The sequence below is a fragment of the Thermobia domestica genome, chromosome 1 (genome assembly GCF_964235325.1).
Source record: "Thermobia domestica chromosome 1, izTheDome1.hap1.1, whole genome shotgun sequence".
Lineage (NCBI taxonomy): Eukaryota > Metazoa > Arthropoda > Insecta > Zygentoma > Lepismatidae > Thermobia > Thermobia domestica.
In genome coordinates, this window is record NC_137454.1 from 185,976,600 (window position 1) to 185,995,180 (window position 18,581).

General features: G+C 35.9%; 1 protein-coding gene across 4 annotated transcripts in view; it reads left to right on the forward strand.

Annotated features, from left to right (window-relative positions):
* LOC145691874 (uncharacterized) overlaps window positions 1–15,388 on the forward strand; it is a 37,189-nt gene extending 21,801 nt beyond the window's left edge. For all 4 annotated transcript variants that reach the window (XM_081767192.1, XM_081767187.1, XM_081767201.1 and 1 more), the window contains one exon: window positions 7,405–15,388. In XM_081767192.1, the coding sequence (XP_081623318.1) occupies window positions 7,405–8,487 (1,083 nt within the window). In that variant the 3' untranslated portion in view covers window positions 8,488–15,388. The remainder of the gene's footprint in view (window positions 1–7,404) is intronic.
* The last annotated feature ends 3,193 nt before the right edge of the window (window positions 15,389–18,581 follow it).

Consider the following 18,581-nt stretch of genomic DNA (forward strand, 5'->3'; position numbering starts at 1 on the left):
GAGAACTCGAGAGTAGAGAGTTCGGTAATGAAGTGGTTAGTTTATGCAGATAGAGAGGTTCATCATAGAAGAAGAATCTGATGGTGGTTAAGACCTGTGCCATTACTATAATGTAGGCCTTGTTAGACAACTATCGAATTCTGTCAGGGTGTTGTGTAATGTCAAACACATCTGAAAGCAGTCATTTAATTACTAATGCTTACAAATGTCACATGGGCTACACTTTTCCCCCAAAACTTAGACTCGTCAATTTAGATAGAAATTTGTAGCACACTTTAAAGCCCAACAGCAAGTTCATAGAGCAACAATTTTTATTCCCAATTTTAGAAGGTATAATATAGAGTGTGGTTATAGCCTTTTTTTTTTTTTTGTTTGTTTGTTTGTTTGTTTGTTTGTTTTGTTTTTAATTCAAATTGAGATCTCGGCATTATATTATGACAAGAGTCAAGTGGACCAAAAATGGGCAACCTCTCCGGAAATGTGTTATTAGTTGCGATTTTGGTAACACTAATGCCACATACGGAATTTATACAAGATTCAGGGGACATTTCTTATAAATTTGACCTTTTGAAAAATTTAGGTTCAGAACTTGTTAACATTATTCTCAGTCTTCAGAATACTCCGAATAAGTAGGGCCTTTCTCAAGGCTGAGAATCTTATTTACAAGTTCAAATATTTGTCTTTTATTCATTAAATCACCTGTTAAATCGTACAGATTTAGGAAAAAACCTAGAAAGCGTACGTCTCTTCAGTCTACTCCTTTACAAATTCAGGAAAGAGTCAGTCTAAAAATATTAAAGTATACGACGGATCAGATAACCAGTTCGATTTTATTTTATTTCTGGAAACAATTAGACCACCACCATTAGGTGTTCTAATAGTGGTTAAGAATTAAATAAAACGTCGGAAACTCGAAGAGGATTATAAATCAGCATTCTGATTAAAATATTTAGTAGAGCTTAGAAGTTATGCTTCTCGTTACTGATCTAAAATTTATTAAATTTTTAAGTTACTCCTCCCTACGAGGCTCAAAGGAAGATGGCCGCTTGAATCAGCGAAAATTCAAAAAATAGGACATGGTTAATCTTTTTTCAATTTTATAGGGTGACTGGTAATTCGATGCATTCCGTACAAGGGTATATTCTACAAGTACTTTGGAACATTTTCATGTATATGAACCGGGAATCGCAAATCAATAGTTTCTGAGTAATTTGCACATATGTGATTTCTTTGAAATTTGCCGGTTAACGAGAGACGCGCGAGAAACTTTTACCCTGACCCACTTCCACATATCGTAGAGAGATGAAATTTTACATGTGTAATTCTGCATACCTATGTAGGTCATGTGGTAATGTACATCTCGTAACTCTGCACCGTTGCTGTGTTATAGGTCCGAACGTGAAGTAAGGTGTAGTGGTCTAAAATCCATTATTGGACCTTAGAAAACAGCGTAGCAGCATCGCAAAAGTACTTGCTCCTAGAAAATGACTGCATTCCTAGGTTCAGTCCTGCATATATATATATATATATATATATATGTAAGAACTTATATTTTGCGTGATATTATGAGTATAAAAGTCTTGATAAAATATATAAAATATCTGCTGATCTGCAGATCCTTACCAATTTACTGGAAACATCCGGGGAGGCACAGAGGCTCAATGATAGAGCGTTTATCTCTTGTACTTGGAGTTCGATCCCCGTCCGAGTAAGTTGGTGGTGAACAACATCGTGTCCGTTTGTTTTTCTAGTAGTAGTACTACCGTCTTCTCCCACACTATCATTCTGCCACTTCTTCCATTCATCTACCTTAATTATCCATCTCTCGTAGCCTAACAGGCTTAATCGTGGGACGTTAAACTGAAATATTTCGTTTCATGTAATTTCATGGAAACATCTGAAAAATGGCAGCTTACCAGATTAATATGGAATTGCACCATTGTTCTTCCTCAGAACAACTCTTGATGCGACGTGGAATGAAGTCGCAGCAGTCGTGAATATTACACCATTCCGTGAACAGTGCATCACTCAGTTCCGTGAGAGAAAATGGAAAATGATATCTGCTCCAGATTGTTGTCTCCCAAACAGACCACAGATGTTGAATTGTGTATGTCCGGACACTGGATGGGCCAGGGGGGTGTTCAACTTTATCCCAATATCAGGCAATATATTACAGATTTCTAAGTACAGATTTCTGTAATTTCTAAACATTACTTGTACTTCCGAGTTTTAGACTCTCCCCTAGAGTCTTAAGTCGCGGAGGATAAAACAGGAGGAAGAAAAATAATAACATCAAGTAACAAAATGGAACTTACACTGGAACACTGTCAAGTTCAACGATCACACAACACAATTCCTTGGTACTCCCTTCCATTTTATTTTCTAATCTTTTTTATTTTTTTCCGTCCTATTTTCATCCTTCGTGACCAAGACTCCAGGGTAGAGTCGAAAATTCGGAAATACAAGTAATATTCAGGAATTACAGAAATCTCTTAAGTAGAATGATTCATCCCAATGCTTCTTGAACCACATCCACAACTCCAGATGTATGAATGGGGGCATTATCATTCTGTAATATGACGTCATTATACGAAACAACATCTGGACCATAGAATGTGCGTGGTCCCCTAAAATGGTGACATAGCCACGGGAAGTGACAAGAACGATAATCGTCATCACAAGGCTAACTGAAAACTAGATTAGAGCCCACAACATCGCAAAGCTGTAATACTTCACGATTGGGCGGAAAACTGGCTTGCACGCTTCTTTGGGTATCCGTTCATACAAACACAGCCTCCGATTTGAAATATGATTTTCCCGTGGATGACTCATCCAACAGTATAATACGTTTTCAGTCGTGATTGGTCCATGTTTGATGTTCTCAGCGTCATTGGCATCGTGCTAAAGCGCTATGGTCCTTTGTTAGCTGTTTTGTCAGAGCAACCTGATCCCGTATATCTGTCTTATGTACGATGGAAACTCGTCATTCGGATCCCACGTTAAGTTGTAGATTTACATCTCATATAGCCTCCCTGCTGAATAAAAGCTACTCTTAACTCAGCTAATCCATGTGACGTAACACGGTGATCTGTGATTATCGATACAGGTTGTAGAAAGTGCTAAAGAAGGTGCTTGATTTCCTCAGTCACTTGCACCGCAGTTAGATGACGATTCTCAGTGATAATCCACTTCGGTTTATTGCTCGGTGGGGCTTCTCAGCTAATTTCCAGAGCTAAGAAAAATTAAATTGCTATTGCCAATATACCAAAATAGTGTCTGAGTGCTACCCTTACATTTGATTTATCTCCCTTCCTTTCCCTCTTTCCCTGGAACGCTATTCAAAATTTTCTGGACGAAAGTCTGTTCAGTCTTCATTTAGGAAGAGGTATTTAGTTTATAGCTGCGTCTTATAATCAAGTTCATATTAACTGACCTTTAGTTTGCATCTAGCATTGACACGAAAGAAGGTGCAAGAAAAAACGACAAAAATTCAGCAGCTTGGTTCATAAATACTAGTGGATTGGAGAAAATAAGAAAATGTTTTTGTGTTTTGTTTTAGTTTAAGTTACACTAATTAAACAAAAATCGTTGAGCTTTTATTTTCATGGTAATTCTGTTGAAGTGGTGTAAGAAAATCTTGTAATTATTTTCTTGTTTTCTATTTAAATCTTAACATTTTAAAATACTGCAACTGTTCCAGGAAAGATTATAAAAGCAGAGCTTTGCCAAGATCTTCACAATAAGCAGCTGACAAATGTTCTCGGAATTTTTGAGTTTGCTGTTGCAGTTACGTTTCGTACTAGTTTGTATTAAATCTGGGGGATTATAAGCATGGATTTAGTTGTAGTAGGGTTGTTTGGAATAGTCACTTCTGACAGATTTAGTGTCGAAAATTCTCTTCTACTACTGGCACATAAAGAGTTACTTCTTCCTTATATGTAAATAAATTACTAACCAACATTAAGATAAAGCACTTCGTGAAATCTTTACGGAGGTTAACTTCAATCAGTTGATATTTTCTTGAAAAAGACGTTAGAATAGAGTTGCCACCTACTCAGAGTTAGGCGGGACATCCCGATCTTTAAAACAATTACCAGTGTCCCGAATGACTCCTAAGAGGGACGCACTAAATGGCTTAACGCCAAATTATCCAAAACACGAAATATATGACAGAAATTCTTAGTGACATTTGTAAATTTCGACTCACGATGTGGTTCTATCTAAAATTTTTGCTGTTGGCAGCAGTGAAGTCACCACCAATGATGTTATTCTTCCATTGTACCGGTTCAGTGGTTCCTAATTTCTCTTGAACTAACTGCCAACAATCTATCGCTACTAGTTTTCTGTTTCATGTGTTTTTGATTTAAAATGTCGTGCATATATTTGTTTAAATTTTTCGATATGCAGGTTTGAGTATTAACAGCCGGCGATTTTTACATGTTCGGTAAGTATGTCCTTGTTTACGCTTGCAAAAAAATGGTACTGTGTGTAAGAATGCAACATTTACATGAAATGTGTACCGCTTAGGTTCAATGCTGTCTTTTGCTCATGGTTCGGGTGTTTCTTTGTAGCGTTTCTCGAATCCGTCTATCGCGCCGTGTGGACTTTGTGGTGGACAAACACCGTGCTCGTGGGTTTTTCTCGGGGTTCTCCCGTTTCCTCCCACTTTCTTCATTCCACCATTTCACTCATCTCTCATTATCACCGTCTCCTTTAGCCTAACCGGCATAACGGTGGGACGTTAAACTCAAAGATTTCATTTTTTTTTCGAATCCGTCTATCGTACGATTCTTTTATTATTAGTCATTTGATTTTTCTTTTAAAAATCAATGTCGCATATCGTGCCCGATTGATGCAACTCATCTTAACCAAACTTAAAATGGTAGACCATGGCATGGTTGGTATACATATGAATTTGTATGGTGTGCAGGCCTTTGGTACTAGAGTTATGGACAGTCAGTCAAGGTATGAACTTCGTAAAATTTTCGCATACAATTTTTCTAATTGCTACTAGTCGTTCCCCCAAACTTTCGGCTCGCTGTACGCTATAGGTTAAATTCGTGCTTAATTATAAATTCTAATTGTTTACTTAATTATTTATTTATTTTTATATCATCTGACCGCAGTTATACACAAATATTAATACTCAAGTCTAAATATGTCTATGGCCTGTTAATGGTAGTGTATACTTTATGTAGATTGGCGGTAAAGCGTGTTAAGTATTGCACTATCCTAAAAGTAAACGGTAACAACTGACTGGTGTATATACTGTTGCTAAATTCTACTGTGCTTGACGTGGAGTAAATACTTGTGGATTTTACGTAAGTAATTACAATCTTATTTACATTTAATAGGTCTTTATCTTAATAATACGCAAGAAAACATCATCATTATCCATTTTCAAGTAAAGGCAGACAGGTAGCTAATGTAGCGGAGTTACGACCGTTAACTATTAGGAATTAGCATTATTCACAGACTGAAACAGTTTCCATTTTATACTGAAACTGAACAGACTGAGGTTGGAGGTGGTAGTAGAGAAAAGCAGAGATGTATTCAATAATCAGTTTTTTGAAGTAAAATGCAAGATTCTGGTGTGCGATAGGTTTTCGAAGTAAAATGCAAGATTCTGGTGTGAGATAGGCTTTCGAAGTAAAATGCAAAATTCTGGTGTGAGATAGGTCCGAGACTCAAGAAAGGTTAGTTTGGGAAGACTGAATTTTAGTGAGAAAATTCGGGTAGGATCCTCTTTCAAATACTTGCAGTAGCTGCAGTTGTAAAGTTGCTATAGGTCTTCAGACCGACAGTATAAGTAGTTAATGACAATTTTGGGGGGCTCATATCTACAGGGCGGATTGTAATGGTAGGATGAGAACATAACGCCCAGGTTGCTCTGCTTTTGGTAGGTGTAGTTTTATGGTGTACTCTAAGAATATTCAGGAAATTGGAATTAGTAAACTCTTTTGAATGAAAGTTCCAGGGCAGACTAGCTCTTAGAAGAGAGGTTGAAGGAATGTCTGTATATTGGAATAGATCTCATTGTAGGCTGTACTGTTAGATATTCTGGTTGGTAAACCAGTAGTATTGTCACCTTATGGCAAAGGAAGTCAATATAAAGTTGAACTTGATTGATTTTGCAAAAAGATAAGCCATAAGATAAACTTTCTCTTCGGTCAGAGTGAGAAATTGTAGTGGAAGATTTCGTAGTGTTTGAGATTCTTTGTGCTGCGTAGGGGAAGAAATAAGATCGTCAGAAGCCCCTGGTTGGATTTTTCATCTGTTAATTAATTGTGTGATTCGAGTATGTTCGGTAACGCTACAAGCGGAGATTAGAAGGCGAAGAGGTGTTGAGTGTTCTTTGCTACAAGATTCGGTGAGTTTTCATCTCTGGGGCTACATGAGACGTAGAGCTACAGTATAAAGTGGAATCCAAACCACTGTAATGTGTTCAAACTTTAAAGCTGTCTCACCGGAAATCGAACCTGAGACTCCATACATCAATAGCACGCACACTACCTACTAGGCGTGTGAGGAGACGGAGGCAAAAAAGATAATGGAAGAATATAGAATTGTCGATGACAAGAGTAGTGAGACAAACCCGGGGGAGTTCAGATAGGTTTCATTTTGAATTTTCAGTAAATGATGAGAACCTCAGTATCAGTCTGTAGGGTGAGAAGCTTCCGTCATGTGACTGCATTCCAGTATGGTGACCCTTACACTTGAGCGCGTTTTTTCTTTTACGTCTTCATCTCCTTTCCATTTCTGACTAACCTTTGGAAAAGTACTGGGCTTTTCTGTGTTCATGGCTGTATAGAACGATTTTGCAAATCATAGCTGAATTACGTTTTGTAATAAGAAATATATTTTTTTTTATCTTAGAGCCCCGTTTCATGTCCTTGGGCTAGTTTATCTATATTTTCCTTTACCTTGTTTCTTAATAATTCATACAGTTTCATTCATTTCAAGTAACTTGACATGTGCAGTATGAAGAGAGTTTTCTGTGTACTTTACTTTGTAAAAACTATCGTAATTTAGTATGCGTCGTTCAGGTACCCAGCAAATTTATTTAAATTCAAGTACAAGTTAAAATTTCAGCAGCCAGTTACTTAGATTTCCGAAGTAAAGTATATGAACTTTAGCATTATTGTAAATTTCGCACGTAATGCCATTCATTAAGTAGAGTAAAATGGGATTTTTTGTAGTGTATGATAGATTGAAGAACAAGTTCATTCTTTCGGACGGAGCATAAGTAGTTCTTGTTTGTGTTACTCATTAAAGTTATTAATCTTTAAATATGTTTTCTGGTATCCAGGTAATAAGTATGAAGAAAAAAATATTCAATTAGAATTATATTATTTTCACTGTCTGTGTGAATAAAAAGATTATACAAATTTCTGAATTTTTCAGCATTGTAATCAAAAGTTGGATCTTGAATACCTCCGCTCCTCATTGAAGGAGGAAGGTAGATGTGTTGATGAGAGGTCTCTGGATATGACAGTTGATGTAATTCGCCAATTGGTTAGTTTGTTTCAAAGTGGTCCAGAAGGTGCGTCAAAGGATCCTGAAAAATTGTTGAATGTCATGTCTGTAAAAGCAGATAAGGAAGGTCAGATTACGAATGAGATGTTGCAGTGCCCTATGAATGTTGTCGGTGAGATGAAACAGTGTGAACAAGATTTACTAGGCGTTGTTGAGTGTAGTGTACCGAAGGACATTGATGGTAAGCCACCTGAAGTTAAAAGTGAAACAAACCAGGAGAAAAGTCAATACGGAGATTGTGAGTTACAAAAGTGTTTTCACACAATGGTATCTGTGTTTCAGGATAAAGGCGATACACGTGATAATGTAACTGAATTAGATTATGGAAACCCTGAACTGCATAATATGGGAGGCCATTGTCAGACTGGAGCACCAGAAGTTAATGATGAGCCCATTCATTTGTTTCTATTACCTCCACATGAATATCGATCTAACGTTGAAATGGTTCCTTCGGAGAGTAGAGTTCATAAACCTAAGAAATCAAGGAAAGGTCTCTCAAAGCAGCGTGCAAAGGAGAGAGGAGATAACCATACTGAACAGGAATTTCAGCAGTCTAGTCACCTGGAAACACAGGAACAAATGACTAACAGTTCTTATATATGCCAACTTTGTGGCGATACATTTTTGTCCCAGGAGTACATATTAAACCATATGAAGAGGCGTACGGGAGATGAACTACTATTTTGCAAAATATGTTCGAAAGCATATACTTCTAGCTGTTACTTACAAATACATATGCGGACACATAAAGGTGAGAAACCTTTCTTATGTAATATTTGTAAAGAATCATGTTTAACAAGCGCTGACCTAAAATTACACATGCGAACACACAGTGGTAAGGTAAGGCCTTTCCGTTGTACGTATTGCAGAAGATCATTTGCGAGGAAGGGTAATTTAAATCGACATATGACAACGCACCATGCTAATGAATCTTCCAACTTACAAACATAGTTCTTTCTTGAATGGAATGAAATGGGAAATTAATAGTGAATTGAGAGGAAAATATATACAATAAACATGGTAAGGCGTTCAAACTAAATACCGTGCTATGTTACTTGCTGAATGATCCCTAAATGTTTTTTTCAATAGGTAGAATTCGTATCTAGACTTAAACCAGTTCAGTCTTAGGGAATATTCACAAACGTAACCTTTTATTACGAGATTCGAATCTCTATGGGACAGTAATCTATATTATTAGACTAACAATAGTCCTTGATAACATCTATCTACTAAATAATTAATACTAATCACTTTCTTTGTACTTGATTGTATAATATATTATAGTGATCTGATTACCTTTCTTATCGACATTGAATGTGTTAGTGTTTTTGGCTAAATTGTTGTAATTTACAATTAAAGTTTACTGTACGTATTCACCAAAATGTTTCCCTTAAATCTGTTCAGGGCTACGTAATACAGAAACAACGCCTGAAGTATCACAATGGCCAAAATATCTAGTCCATAGTTTCTTTCCTTCCTGCAGTTATTTTCTTAGTACCATGTTTAACAAATCTAGATGAATTATAGATTATAGAACTTCTTTTTTAATATATTCTAAAATATGACGTTTCATCATTCAATATACTGCCAAACACAACGGTATGAGGGTGCATAAAATCGCTATGGTTGTGTCTAAAGAAAGTAATGAAAATTTTGCCTCCCTCCCCCCTTAATAAATCATCTTATTTTGGTGTTCTGTTTACAGAATATATATATCGCTGTCTTTTTAAAATAACCATAATTTCACCTTTGGTTAGCAGATTGAATTCAATCCGAATTTCGAAAGAGATATTAAATGAAAAAAAAAAAAAATTAAAAAAGTAGAATACAAAGAAGCAAAGACCAACACAATAAATTAAAGACAGAATGATGTGCAACTAGAAGGCATAAAGCAGAAATTTTTAGGAAATCGATAAACAAAATTTCATGAAGTAATAGCAGGAAGCCAAAACAAATACCAGCACAAAGAAATTACAGTTCTTTTGAAAAAGTAAAGGCTGAATAGTAAAAACAGGCAGTGCTCCGCATCATATGAACCAGCGATAGAAATGATACGATTCAGTGTGTCTACAGGGTAATTAGTGCATATCAGACAAAGAAGGATATCAGACAATTAGAGAGGAGAAGAAATCGTGCCAAGATAGGAAGTAAGAAATACAACTGCTGTAAAATAAAATTCACAAGGTAACGACAACATTTCGTGAAGTCAAGGAATTTTGTAGCGATTAATTTAAGGTAATTGAACAGAACATGAGCAACGGAAATCACGGTTTATGAAAGGAGGATCAACAATTAAATAATATTTGCATTGGAATAGGTGAGTAAAACGAATTTTGAATAAAGTGGTCAAGGTTCGTACAGCTACTAGAGAAAACAGAGAGTACCTTAGGGAAGGACTTCAGTAGATTAGAATGGAAGAAGAAACGGTTCAGAGTTTCCACTCGTCCTGGAAATCCTGGAAATGTCTTTGAATTGATTTTGTCCTGGAAACATCGTGGAAATGTCCTTGAAAATGCATTTCTGTCCTTGAAATACTGAATGTCAGATTTTTCATAATTGTAATGAAGATTTTAATTGATTGCAATTTTTGTTTGCTATTCCTGTTTTTGTGTTGAATAATAATTTGTCATGATCATGGGTATGTGGGTGGTTGGTGGGCTTTCTTTCTCCTAACAGTTTGGTTGGCTGAGAGACCTTCTCTTCTTTCATCCACTAGTCTGTCAACCTATTCTTGGACCACTTTCTTCACCAGCACTATCCTCCAATAGCAATCCTCTATAATCAGTCTATTTTCACAACAGTACTTACTCTTCAGTAAAATTTCATATAAATGCTATTTGTGACAAGGTCATATCTAGGTGAAACTCAATTCCTTGCTAAACCAAAGAAACTTTTAAGTTTTCCTGAGTTGTTTAAATTAGGATTTTATTAAAAGGTAGAATGTTTTTACACCAAACTGTTGGATGGTTCGGAAGAATTTAAAGATTTGTTGTTCATCATAAAGAAAATTATATATTGTTGTTAATCATGGTTTTGTCCCATGGGCAGGCTGCTGTCGAACGAGGCTACAGCATAAATAAAGATCTCGTTAAAAATATGAAGGAGAAATGATTGGTCGGTTTGAGATTGGTGTATGATAACATTTCTCATAAAGACCTTACTTCAATCAACATCACGAAAGAAATGCTGCATCATGTCTTTCATGCAAGGTAGCGCTATATGGCAAAGCTGAAGAAAATAAGGACTGTTGAAAGATAAAGTCAAGTATAGAACAAGAGGAAAGAGATAAGTGAAAAGTACAGCAGCTACAGAAAAAGAAAAGGAAATTCATGGAAACGTAAAGCTTTGGAGACTGAAGCAAACCAGCTTGCACATGAAGCAGAGCAGCAGTCTTGCTTTACTTTATTGACAAAGTCAAATGCTATCCGTAGAACAACTTCGCTAAAGAAGAAAGAGATTATATTGTAAAGTTTTGTCCCATATAAGTATAGGTAGAGCATTAATAAAAAGAGTGTCCGGAATCGATCTCCCACTACCAGTTTTATTATAAAACTTCTCCACTATAAAAGTATTTTTACAAAATACTACACTAATACTTTCTCTAATATACAGGGTTAGTTATAGGTTGTCTTTCGGCCGTAAGGTCGCAGACAGCATCTCTACAGAGCCCCGTAGCAGGCTAAGCAGAGGGGAATTAAGGAACCAATGCTCCGTGGCAAGCAAAGGCGGGTTAAGTGACCAACAGAGCCCCGTAGCAGGCTAAGCGGCTGGGATTAGGATTCTCAGACAGAGCCCCGTAACAGGCTAAGCCAGGAGATAAGATAGGCGTAGTCCCGTAGCAGACTAGAGACCTGGGGTTAGGTTACTCCTAAAGTCCCGTAGCAGACTAGAGGAGGGTCACTAGAAAACTGGTACTGAATTGCCTTTGTGCATCCAATTTATAGGGTTCCTTGGGTGGCGTTGGCGCTGCTGCTCCGTGGGAGGGGCTAGAAGCCCTCGTCTGCAAGTGATCCATCTGGTGTGAAATCTTCTTGCCGAACAACGTGGTGGTGTTTGTAAACACTGACATGTGGAATTATTTGTTTACAACATCACATAGGATATTACAATATCTATAAAGAGGAAATCCCACAACTCCATACTCAGTTGAAAAACTGATGATATAATTAATTCCTTTTTTCCCTAATTATATCTATCACACTGTCACACAATGAAGATGTCATGTACGAAAAACAGATTTTTGTCGTTTGTAAATTTGTTCGGTGCACAATTAAAATATCATGTAGAAAGAATTAAAATACATGTGCTGGATATGGGTGGATCGGGTGGCTACCGTATAATGGGAGTTGGGAAGCGACAAAAGAAAGAAAAAGAAAATCACATTACACTTCGCTTTGTGCATTAATACTGTACTTGCTTGCGTTAATATTTACTACATAAGCTACTGTACTTTTCATTTTACTGTTGTGAGTTTTGAACCTGCAGTTGCAATCCTATTATACTTTCCTGTGTCGAAGTCCTGGAAAATTGGTGATTTGTCCTGGAAATTTTTTTGGGAAAGAGAGTGGGAGTCCTGGAAACGATATGAGGAACCAAAACGCTTCATGCACGGTGAACGTAACTATGGGTTCGATTCCCGGTAAAAAGACATTGAACGCATTAGGATAATTCGAAATAGTTCCATGTCGCGTATAGTAACAGTGCTGAAAAAGAACACGAAACTTCAACAATAAACAACATAGACTAAGCAAATATTTCGAAGTGAGCTCTCAGTACACGTACTGTGTTTTTACGGTACTCAGTGTCATTGCCTGGTGGGAGAGCATTGAACGAATTACTGTGTTTCGGGTCCCACCTTAAACTATAGGTCCACGTCTCGCATAACCTCAATGATGAAAAGGGATGCTGAACTATAATGCAACCAACTATAGTCCACGTCACCCGAATTGACGTGTGACAGCCAATAAGCTCGCAGTGCCCTGTTACTACACCTTCAAGAAGGAATCTAATTATTAATAATTGTTCGCAAACATAAACAAAATCAATTATGAATGATCAGATTCCTCCCTGAAGGGTTAGTAACAGGGCGCTGCGAGCTTATTAGCTGATGCCACACGCCAATTTGGGTGACGCGGACTATAATATGACTTCTATAGCCAAGAGAAAAGTGAAACTGTTCGTTTGAAGAAACAAACACTAACAAGGAACAACATGAGGGAAAGGATTGGACGTAGCGGAAATCACCAAGCTTGAGGCCAGAGGTGACTACAAGAGCTAACAAGGAAAGAATTTAACGGAAGCCCACAGCAAAGAGGAAGAAGACTTGCCGAAGTGTAAAATTTTTTATAGATATCGGAACAGAAAAGTTAAAATGCTGCTGCTGTAAATTCGTACTTTATGCTTACAACTATTCTATTGAAACACAGTCACGGAAAGAAAATGGAACAGAATCCAAGCAAGGGAGATGACGTGCGAAAGAAAAGTTTTGATACGACAATAAAAGTGGAACAAAAAATTAAATTAATACCAATATGATAAACCAAGTTGGACCGAGAAAGTGTAGAAAAATCTTGACTATGGCCATATGGACGTATACAAAAAATAAAATAAGTTTTACATGTAAAAATGACAGGAAGACAAAGGAAAAGATAGAAGAGTAAAGTGCAAAAGAATGTGGAAAGAAGGGGCATGAAATAGAAAGAGGTTCATTATGAAGAATGGTGGAATGAAAAAGTTGTTGAAAAACCCTCGTACACCCAAAATATGGCGAGTGCTGGAATCTTGGAATTACTTATGATGATTAATTTTGTAGATCGATTTGCTGTGCTAGAAAGATGATTTTTTTAAAACCAAAAAAAGATAGTTCAGTAGTTTATCTACAAAGTTAGATTAAGTTATAAACTTCTATAGATAGAATTTACTAACCAAAGGTGAGTATTTTTGATTTTCATGCCACTCCTGTGAGCTTAATGTGAATAGAGCTTTTAAAACAAGATAGGTGGTACTACTCCCACCTCTAACACAACGAGTAATACAATCAAAACAAACCTTTTTTATATTGCAATCATAGACATGATCATTTTCTTTTTGTAATTTCAGTTAAATGACATCATAGTAAATATGACTAGTCAGTTACAAATATTCTTCCCTGTTAATCATAGTATTAAATGAAATAAAATGCATGATCCTGACAGAATGTAATGTTTTCTAGGGTATTTATAAAACGGTAAATTACCTTTTACAAATGGAAACCAAGAATCTTGAGGAAAGTACCGAAATGTAGACTTCTTTACGACTTGTTTCGTATCTGATGTACTTCCAAGCTCAAAACATCTTATGAGAATAAAGTTACTCACAATGTTAAAAAGAAAATTCGAGTATTTAGTTTCCTTTCTTCTTAAAAGGTCACCAATCCTGTTGATATTTCAAGTTTCTTAGGGAAACCAGTGTTATTACTAATTCAGTTTATATAAACCAAGATGCGGTGACCATGAGCAGATAAATTAAAACCATTCCATGCTATAGCAATTAACTTCAATTTGCACATGGCACCTCTGTTCAACGTAATGTTACAAAATAACGTTAAACCAAATAAAACTTATATCACTTTTGCTTCACATCTAATTTATTTCCCATTAACCTTACAGCGAATCAAACCCTCCAGGAAGTAGTACTAAACTTCCAAAAAGGTGTGCGAAATAAACTATATAACGATCTTTCAATTCTACTTTATGGAAGTATCAAACACTGCGTCCTACCTTCACCATAAATATAACCTCTAAATGACATATATTTGATTTTCATATTCTTTGACCCTACGCCCTAGCCTCGGCAATTAATATTAGAACCTTCCTTATGATACAAAAGTGGCTAGTACCTTGAATGAACCCACTTTCTTCCCTCAATGTAATATTCCAAGCTACATTACATTTACAACTCCCAACATATATGGATGAAAGGAAAACTTTGTCATATTTTATAATTTGATCTGTTACTAAATGCAGTGCGCGTTTTTCATCCGATGTTTAAATCAGTATGATTTTATACAATATGATCCCCTATGTAAAAATGTGATTTTTGGGCTTGATACAGGTTTGATGTTACTAAACCCTTCTGAAGTTATTAAATATAAATACATTTACCAAAAGTTTAAATTCATTTAAGTCGTTTCGCCGCAAATTCACCTCATTCCACGACATGATGAGATTTTTGAAGCCAGTTTTCGTGGCTACCTTGAAATAACTTTTTCAAAGTCGAGAGAGCTAACTAAAGTCGGTAATTTCTCATACCCGACAACAGTAGGCTCACTTCATTGCGTGGAAATTGATGTCAGTCATTTAAAATAACCAAACTGAAAGAAGTTATTGTTCAGTTTTCCATATATTTTGGTTTACTGTTTACGCTGTTAATCGATCTCGAGTATTCTTAATGTAATGGTAAGTAACCTATAATCATACTTAGGTTCCAATGAAGATACTTAACTGTTCCACCACGATTGATTTAAATGAATGCATACAAAGAGTTCCCACCGACCTGGAAAGGAAAGCCTAGAGAAGTGGGATTTAAGCCTACTCGTAAAAAGTCCTGAAAGTCAGAAAAGTGAGAAGTACCTACTGTTTCTTCTCAGAACCCATTGTTCTAAACAGGGTTCCTACAGTATGGACTGGAAAGTCAGGAAAGTTTTTTTTCTTTTTTCAGTGAAAATCAAGGAAATAGGTCTTAGGTCATGGAAAAATGAGGTAAATTGAGCAACTGTTTTGTAAAGAAAAAGTGAAAAAGACTAGAAAAATACTTTTTGCATGATTGTTGTAGAGTTTTCTAAATCATAGTAGCACATCTATTTAGGAATTTTCTTTTAGAAAAATGTACATTTCCATATTTGGATTCCTATTTGATACCGCCTTGAGATATGTTTTTTTTTTTTTTTTTTTTTCGTTCTTTCAAGCACAGGAGAAGGAGAAACTTTCTCGTACTATGTTTTCTCAATGATACTGCAAGAAAGTCCTCTAAAGCACAAAGCCATAAGAACTTTGTAATTTTTGAGTCCTGACATTATTCAGACTGGACAGAAGAGACTAAACTCCTAAATGTAATGCACAATGCCAACATCCTTCATGTAGTAACTGAAAAGATGAAGAAGCAGTAGTCTTTATTCTGTAATCTGGGAATAAAGAAGCCTGAGGAAATCTTTCAATCTTGCGGTGAGGGACTGAATATTTCCTTCATGAACTTTCTCATGAACAAGGAGGATGTCAAATAGTTATAGCATGTTATAAAATCTGCAAGATTGTCTTTCACCTCAACGCAAGTGTCGAAGTATTTTTTAGAAATAAGTCTTTGTTAGAGAACATGCTGGAGAAAACAGTTGTGGCACAGCGTCAAGCGTATGGCAGTATCCTAGACCTAGGTATAGTACAGAGTGCCGAGATCTCAAACAGAATGCTGTGTTGTTTCAAATGCACCTAGACGCTGTCAAGAATATCTGGACCAGAGAAAGGTAGAGAAGAATGAACAAGACTAGAAGAAATCTGTGAAAAGGACATTGGATGCAAGACTCAAGGAATTAGAAGAAAGTAAATGTTACGTCAAAATAATAAGGATAAACAGTGTGTAATTGATGCGGAATTTGAAGAGCTGAAGAAGAAAACAGCTTCACTGTATCGAAAACGGTGGTGCTGATTAAAAATTTCATCAAGATACTGAACACTGTTGTTTTAAATTCTTTATGCATAGTTACGATATTGCGATATTCATTGCCGGCCTTAATATAGTCAAAATTTAATTAATATGGAATACGTATAACAGTTATGTTGAATATGTAATAAATATGCATAACAATAGTAATCAATCATCATATCAAAAGAAAATTACTACGTTGGTGAGGAACGGTCGGTTGTAGGGAGAGGAGGAGGCCGATTGCGTAGAAATTTCTTGTAGTCAGGGAATTTCTATGGAGAGTCATGGAAAGTCAGGGAATATTTTTTTTGCTCAAAACCTGTAGGAACCCTGTTAAACCTTTATTTTGCCACAGCAATAGTTTGCCTAGTTATTTGATAGAAGGTATTTTAGAAAATACATCAGTTTGTTTTGCAAAACTTCTCTACATACACACACCATGCATAGTAGTTGAGGAGCTCCCTGGTCGGGGAAAATAAAGTTGCTTTTTTTTTAACATTAGGTATTGACCTGAAAGTTTGTAAATTGTGACCCGGAACGTCATCAACTTTTAAAGTAGCATATTATATTTTACACAGTCGCCAGGGAAAAGTATTCTTTTCCTCTGTTATATTGACCGTATCTCTGGAAAAACAATTACTCAAGTTGGTTAGTTCATTTCACTTATTGATAAAGAAGACTGCAGTTTTGCCGGGAACTGTATGTAATGATTACTAGTTGATATAAAAATCATATCCACTAATTGTAAATAGAAACCTCTCTTACCTTAAAACATCCAAAAGATATAAAATGTGCGTACACTTTTGAGACTCTCTTCACTTCTTCCTCAGTGTACCCAAAGAAAAATTTCTGCTACATTAATTTCTTTTTAACGTAAGCAATCGCAGTTTGATCTTCAGGTGTTTATCGATTTCAAATGTCTGATTCTAGAAGAGAGAAAATAAAAAGATTGAATTCTATAGAAGTCACAACTTGATGAATTGTATCTATTTACAAATTCATTTTACATAGTAAGTACTTCTTGAGGGTTCATATAGTTCAAATAATTGCAATATCATCAATTCACAGATTAAGATCGTTAATTAAGTATTCTCTATTTGTGATACTGTTTACAAATAGTAAACATTTAAATGGAAATACATACCAAAGGGTTTTCGTTACACTTAAAATAGGAAGAGAAGAAACTCTTACTATCATATTTTACACTCATTGTATGTAGAATGGACATGCAGAAGAATTTCATATTTGATGTCTTTTATGTTGGAAGCAACTTTTTTTCTTTTAGAAGCCCCGAGAAGATGATGATAAATGCTTTGAAACAAATAGTCAATACGTACCTAGGTCTTACGTCTTTTTTGGTGTTCTAAGGTACGAGAATTTCTTAAGTTTGTGTGTGATACAGTAGTTTGTCACAAGTTGTTAAAATCATTTAATTGTACAAATTCACCAGTAATGTTTGTTGGGAGCGTGATCCTATAATCCAGTCTCTTTGGGACGAGATAGTGTGATGAAACACGGCCTATTTATCGTGCATGATGATCTGTGCACCCGACAACTGCGAACTCCGGTTATTTTTCATAACCCACTTTAATAGTTTGTCCCATTCTGTGTAAATCTTGTGTTGCGTGAAAACATAAAACTCAGATCATTAATCTTCGTCATGACAGTTGGCTCCCTCAACCATTAGTTATCAACATTTTATTGAAGTGACGTGTTTTCTTCAACGTTTAAAGTTTGCTCTCCCATGATAGATTTAATTGTAAGTCATAAATTCGATCCAGTGTGGCTATCTTCAGATTGGCCTTGCGCTTGTTTATATATATATATATATATATATATATATATATATATATATATATATATATATCAGGACAGTAGTAAAAAAAAGTATTGTGCTTTTGTGGTAAGATATTTAAAACAAGCAAAATGTAAGTCATTACTAAAATTGTGATTTGCAGATTTCCAAAAAATAATAATCACATGAAATGTGAGCTTATTTTCGTAAAAGAAGATATTCCTTCACTTCTTTATACTTTCTTTTCGGTAACTGAGTAATCGTGGTTACTCTCTGAAACTAAGGCATTCGAAAGATGTATCATGACAGCCAAAAACAAAGTTTTTTACCCATTTTTATTTCTTTCGGCAAAAATGTATCTTTTTATAGTGCTGCCAAAATGTCTTGACCCGTGGCGAAAATGCGAACTAAAGCTCATAACCCTCGATACACCCACGCGTTGAGCCAATGAGGTTTCAGCTGTTGCTAAGCGAGAGAGTCTTAGCGAAAGGGAGTGGAATTTCTTCAGCCGATAACAGCGGTTGGAATGAAAGATTAGCTGTCATGTCAATGTGGTATATCTATAATTATAAGA